The sequence below is a fragment of the Anthonomus grandis genome, unplaced genomic scaffold, assembly GCF_022605725.1.
Source record: "Anthonomus grandis grandis unplaced genomic scaffold, icAntGran1.3 ctg00000289.1, whole genome shotgun sequence".
NCBI classification, from domain to species: Eukaryota; Metazoa; Arthropoda; class Insecta; order Coleoptera; family Curculionidae; genus Anthonomus; species Anthonomus grandis.
In genome coordinates this window covers 305,126-311,125 of record NW_026088446.1, presented here as the reverse complement: position 1 = coordinate 311,125, position 6,000 = coordinate 305,126, and the positions used below count along the sequence as shown (strand labels likewise).

Genomic DNA, 6,000 nt, shown 5'->3' with positions numbered 1-6,000 from the left:
AAGCCTTTACAAATTCCGGTCTTGATATATGTGGATCATTTCCTATCACTATAGGTAAAATAAGAGGTGCGAGGGTACACAAATCCTACATACACCTTGAGTTGGACATGTTTTAAATCTTTATTCGGATTGTGGTGTAACTAATTTTATCGGCGGCGATAATTACTTACGGGAAATTTTTGAGAAATCTGTGGAAATTGCAGCCGTTATTTGGCATTTTAATCCTCCATCTGCACCTCATATGGGAGGTTAATATTAAATCCGTGAAGTCCCATTTAGTAAGAGTAATTAGAAATCTTGACCTATGAAAAGCTTAATACAGTTATTATAAAAATAGATCATCTATGTTAAATTCACGTCCTTTATGTCCTATCAGTACCGATCCATCCGATTTAAATGCTTTGACTCCAGCTCATTTTTTAACGATCAAACCTCTTCCTGCTTTACCAGATTTTGATATTAAAAATGAAAATATTAATCGCCTCACTAGATGGCAACTTTTACAAAAAAATACACCAAGATTTTTGGGCCCGGTGGCACGCCGGAGTATTTCCATACCCTACAGCAGAGGGCCAAATAGCATTAATCTCTCGATACTATTTTACCGAATGCTCTAATACTAATCAAGGAAGATAATGATCTACCATTAAATTGGACTTTAGGTAGGATAGTGGAGTTGATCGGCGGTCATGATCAAGTTCCGAGAGTAGCTGTAGTAAAGGCATCCAAAGGTATTAGATTTAATTGAATAATTCAAGATTCGCTAATTAAAATTTTTTGAAACTTTGCACGACGGTTTGCCAGATTGGTCTCTTCAAAAAGTTATCTTACATTTTTTCTGTAATATGTAGAGGGAACCAATAATTGACCCCCTTAAAATTTACATGGGATTTGCTATGCTCCGCTCGGCGACGCACCGCCCGGTATATATTATATGAACTGGAGCAGATGCTGAATCTTACCATGTGCATTTTCTTGTATATATTTCTGTGTGCCTGACCTTTGTTTGGTACTTCGTTAGGTTCAATTATGGCTTTCACACATTTTCTGCGTTCCCTGTAGAGTATTGGTATTTCAGGTATGGTCTTAAATAAATAAAGTCTTAAAATAAATTTTAATCCCTTATAGGGGATAAAAATGATCCAATTTTATCTGAAATTTCGGTAAAGTTTACTTACAAACTACTTTTGGAAACCGTAGTTTCGCCTGAAAGAGGAATTTATAACAGGTGTTTAGTTAAAATCAACTGTTATATTCCTTAGTGGCACGTTTTTGGTTACCCTTGGTTTGCGACCTAAGACTTATGATTTCTACTTGATTTTTTAATTTTTCTTGTCTTGGTTTTGGATTTATCCTGGACTCCGATTTACCCTTTGAGTAAACCGTTTGCCTTTTCGAATTCCGCGGTACCTGGTTTGACTGGTGGTTGAGTTGACCCAATACAATGAGGGCTGTTCGTTATTTACTAAGACTAAGAGTAGTACTCCCTGTCCAGAAATCTTTAAAAAATATAAAATATTAACTGTTTCATACTCCCTTTTTCCACTTAGGAACGGAAAGTATGATCTTTATCATCCAACTCACGTCAGAGTTAGTCAAAACCACTATAATGTACAAAGCCAAGAAAAATGCTTAATTCGCCATCACTTCTATTTTATGTTTGTATGTGTTATTTCTTAGGCTATAATCATGAATCTTTCTATTAAACACTATTGTAGAATTGATCTTTTATTATTTATTTTATAAATTAAATCTGATTGTTCTAATTTTAGGATTCGATCTCTCGGCATAAGATTAAGTCTCTCATAATGTGTTTCTGCGCGAGTTAGTTAAAAATGATAGTTGAAATTAAAATATTTTTTAGAGCTTTCTCGTCGACAATTCTTATTTTTTTAAATTTGCACTATGCGAACACTAAACTGGTATTAGATATACTGGTACTCTTACATACTCTGCTTGGCGCTTGAATAGTTCCATTTAAGCACATTATGAGATTGTTCGTTTCTTTTTTAATCAGTAAACGTTTTAAACCTTGGATGAACCGAAAACGCTTCAGCTCAAGAACATGTGATAAAAATAAATAAAATAGATTGCAAATATTAAAAATCCGAAGGTGTTTTATTTTTTTCTTTTTTGACTAAATATCTACATATTCTTAGACCTAACAAAATAATGTTTAAATACGATACGAGGCGCGAGTCGTCAAATCGATCAAACAAGATACGTTGTTAAGTATTTTAAGTAACACTCTAATAACTTATACTGTACACTGACAGCACTGTTTATTACGCCATAAACTCCCTGCTACACCAATTGATAGCCAGTGGGGGTGCGCGAGGGCTGGCTGAAAATTATGGGCTCTAAGTCACCGATTTAAAAATATCACTCCTCATTGACATGCACACCAAAATAATATGGAGTATTACAGGAAATCTCTTAGTAGTTAGACAAAATTTACAAAATTGGATAAGTGCCCCTTCAACGTACCTATCACGTACTATAAATGCGCCTACATTTAAATACAAGGCTTTTATTCCGCAAAACTAATGAACCTTTTGTTGTTAATAAAGCATGGACGTACTTTGTCAATATTTGAGACTACCAGAAAATCTAAAAAAACTACCAGAATCTAAAACGTTTATTGTTCACACGTTTTCACCATCTTTGTGTTTTTGCTATTCGTTTGAATGAATGCGTTTCCACCAGTTCAAAGTGGTAGAAAATACCAAATAGTGCAAAAAAACCTTAAACGTCAGAAAATGTTGTTTACATATACATACCTGAAAGTTTTCGGGATCGATGAATTGGAAAATGTTAATTTTAAAAAATGAAATGGCTTCCGACTTTTGTAAAAAATCGTGTTTTGTGTAAATTGAACTCTGAAACATTTTCAGATTCTCCAAATTTGAAAATGATGTTCATTTAAAAAAATTCAAAATGGCTAATTAATTTTGTATGTAAGTCATGTTTTGAGGTAAACTAATATTGTTCTAAATAACAAGGTGGCAGAATACGGCAGCTGATCTCAACGCTATTTTATTCTAGACACTTTTCCGCTTACAAAACACTAACGTCCCGTCCTACGTGAGCGGTAGAAGCGTGCAGTGAGGGCGACGCGATCGAAGAGTATTTATCAAAACACTAGCTAATGAAACTGTCCTACGTCAGCGACTTCGAGTGGAGCGCGCGACTGATAAGGATTTTGAGGCGGCGGGCGAGATCAAATTATTTGATTTTGTACGCGTTAGTCGCGCGAACGTTGCCAACGACTTGGGATTCTTTTGTGTATCATTTTAAGACAACGCACTCCTCCACTGATATAGGATGTTGAAAATTAGTTACAGAATGTCTTATTACTAGTCAATAGCTTCTGCAATGTAATCAAAAGTACTGGGCAACATTCTTTCATATCCATAGAATAAAGAATTATTCCTGGTTGCCTGAGCTCACTGTACATGTAATGAAATTCGCCCAATCCGTGCTCTTTCTAAATAAATTAGATTCACTGGCTTCGTCTTCCTTTTAGCCTTCGAATAGTGGATAATTTCAAAAAGATATCATCCAACAATAGTATTTACACTAATTAGTACACAACATATTGTTCTCGTTTGCACCATCAACTGGCAACTGACCAAACTGGACTGATAAAACGCTCTCTTTCAACGCTTTCTTTGCTTATGCCTACGCAGGACAAGCAAACGCTCTGACCGTGCGCATCGTCCGAACCGCGGTTGCCGGCCGCATGTCACGCTTCTTTTGATCGCTCACCTAGGACGGAGCGTAAGTCTCTAGGCGGTACACGTCAACTAGTTCTCCACTGAATAATAAAATTTTCAAAATCACAAAAGGAAAAAAGAACGCTTTTGACACCTCTGATGAACGCAAATATTAATATAATCAGTTCAAATTTATACAGAAGTAATCTACATACTATGCCGATGAAAATCCATCGGGCCCGGTATCCTTAGAAACATTTCACTCTCTTTACAACTAGTACTTGCACGCGAAAGAAAATATTGCAGCGTCGAGCGCATTCGGCGAAACGTTAGTCATTGAGCGGCTACCTGCTAGAAAATAATGAATAGAAACATCCGCCCTTTTGAATTTCTTGAGAGTAACGCACCCTGACCACGATACAACGAATTTTATTCCGATAGATAACTACGAAATTTATATGTTTTGATGCGATATTTGGGATATTCGACCACTGTGCAGTTTTCACATCGCTTAAGTTGAGTACTTCCTCTAACTAATTTTCAGGCTATCGAAGGAGACAAACTGAGCTAAAAAGTTGATTGTTGACATGTTTGCGATTCAAGGGCTCATTATCCAGGCCTATATTTTAACGTCCGACCGCATACTGCAGCGGTTGTATTAGCTTCTTCAAGAAATCAATATTTTCTGACGGCCAGCATGCGGCGAAACATATTTGGGATTTGATGGGTAGGAATGCTGCTGTACCCTCCAATAAGCTTAAAACAAGTTTATGATGGTCTACTGTTTGCCTAGTTATTTACTAACACACAAATAACATAAAAGTACCAATACACCAATATTTTATTTTATGCAAATTATAATACCTCACGGATGTTTTCCGTAAAGGGAGTAAAAAAAGAAAAATATTAAAAACGCTTTTACATTATTAATATTAATTTATTTTTTTTAATTGAAAATTAAATTGAAAAAAATGAATTAACCAATTAAATCTAAATAGTTCAATCATCGATTGAAATAAATACAGGCATTTAAAAAAAATCCCCCGATAATGTTTCTAACTGTATAGGTCATCCTCCGGATCGTCAAAGTTAGCCTGATCGCCGGGAGCTACTGGAGGTGGGGCTTGACCTCCTTGGGCTGGCTGACCTTGACTTGAAGGGAATCTATAAAAAATTGTAGTATGACAATTTTATACGCGGGGCGAAATGTTATTGCTATTAAATACATCGCTCTTATGCAACGTATCCAAGATAAGGAGCAACCGTAACCATGAGAGATAGAATGTTGGTTAAATGGGAAGAATTTAGCGGCTTTGAGTGTTCAATAATATACCGTATTAAAATCTAAAAGATTCCGAATACTTCCGAAAAAAAAAAACAATTTTCCGAGAAAAATATAATATTTTCTGCTGAGTTTATTACAAAGGATTTTTGAAAATAAATGACACTCTCTTACAGCCACTTTTTTCCTCATTAAGATGCCATTATTAAATTTTAGATCCGACGTTTTGACTTCGGGTTAGCATGATCAACTTTTTTTTTTCTCAAATACGGACTCGGTTTTTTGATATCAAAAGTGCTTTTAACTCCGAATTCAATGATATATCACAAGTTGTAGTTCAATCATGTTTAAGACTTTTTAAGTATTACCAAATATTTTTGATGCCTTGAAAAAGCAGAGAGGCGTCGAACATTTTACGAGTCATACACGAGAAAATGTCAAGGTAATAAAGATGAGACCATGGTAACGAAAAATAGTATTTTTAATTGAAAAAATCACCATTATGGGGCCACAGAAAATCCTAATTTGAAGTACGACATCAGGTGCGTTTTGACATGTGGGCTGCTGGTTTTGTGGGAAGAATTCATTTCATTTACCACCAAAATTTGAATTCTGAGCGTTATCTTGAATTACTGCCAAACAATTGAGAGGAAACTTTCGATTTTCTTAAAATTTTCCTCTCGCAGAAACCATCGGTTTCAACAAGATGGAGCACCGGAGCAGCCAGAGTACTTAGGGAATATCTATCAACTAGATTTCCAAGAAGACCTATCAGCACATATTTCAGAACGCCATGGCCAGCACGTTTCTCCGACATTACTACCTTAGATTTTTTTCTTTCATTTACGTTTCTTTCAAAACAAATTTGACACTGAAGAAGAACTTCGAGGCTTTTGAAAGTATGATACCAATGGTGCTCAATAATGTGTTGGAATCCACGATAAAGAGATGCTTTATCGGCTTAGAAAACTTCTTTATCGACGTAGATTCTTGTATTTTGTA

The 6,000-nt window shown here is 35.6% G+C and overlaps 1 protein-coding gene across 1 annotated transcript in view; it reads right to left on the bottom strand.

The window, feature by feature from the left end:
• Positions 1-4,632: 4,632 nt before the first annotated feature.
• LOC126749539 (transitional endoplasmic reticulum ATPase TER94) overlaps positions 4,633-6,000 on the bottom strand; it is a 52,167-nt gene continuing 50,799 nt past the window's right edge. Inside the window, exon 11 of the mRNA XM_050459257.1 lies at positions 4,633-4,880. Within this exon, the coding sequence (XP_050315214.1) occupies positions 4,772-4,880 (109 nt within the window). The 3' untranslated portion in view covers positions 4,633-4,771. The remainder of the gene's footprint in view (positions 4,881-6,000) is intronic.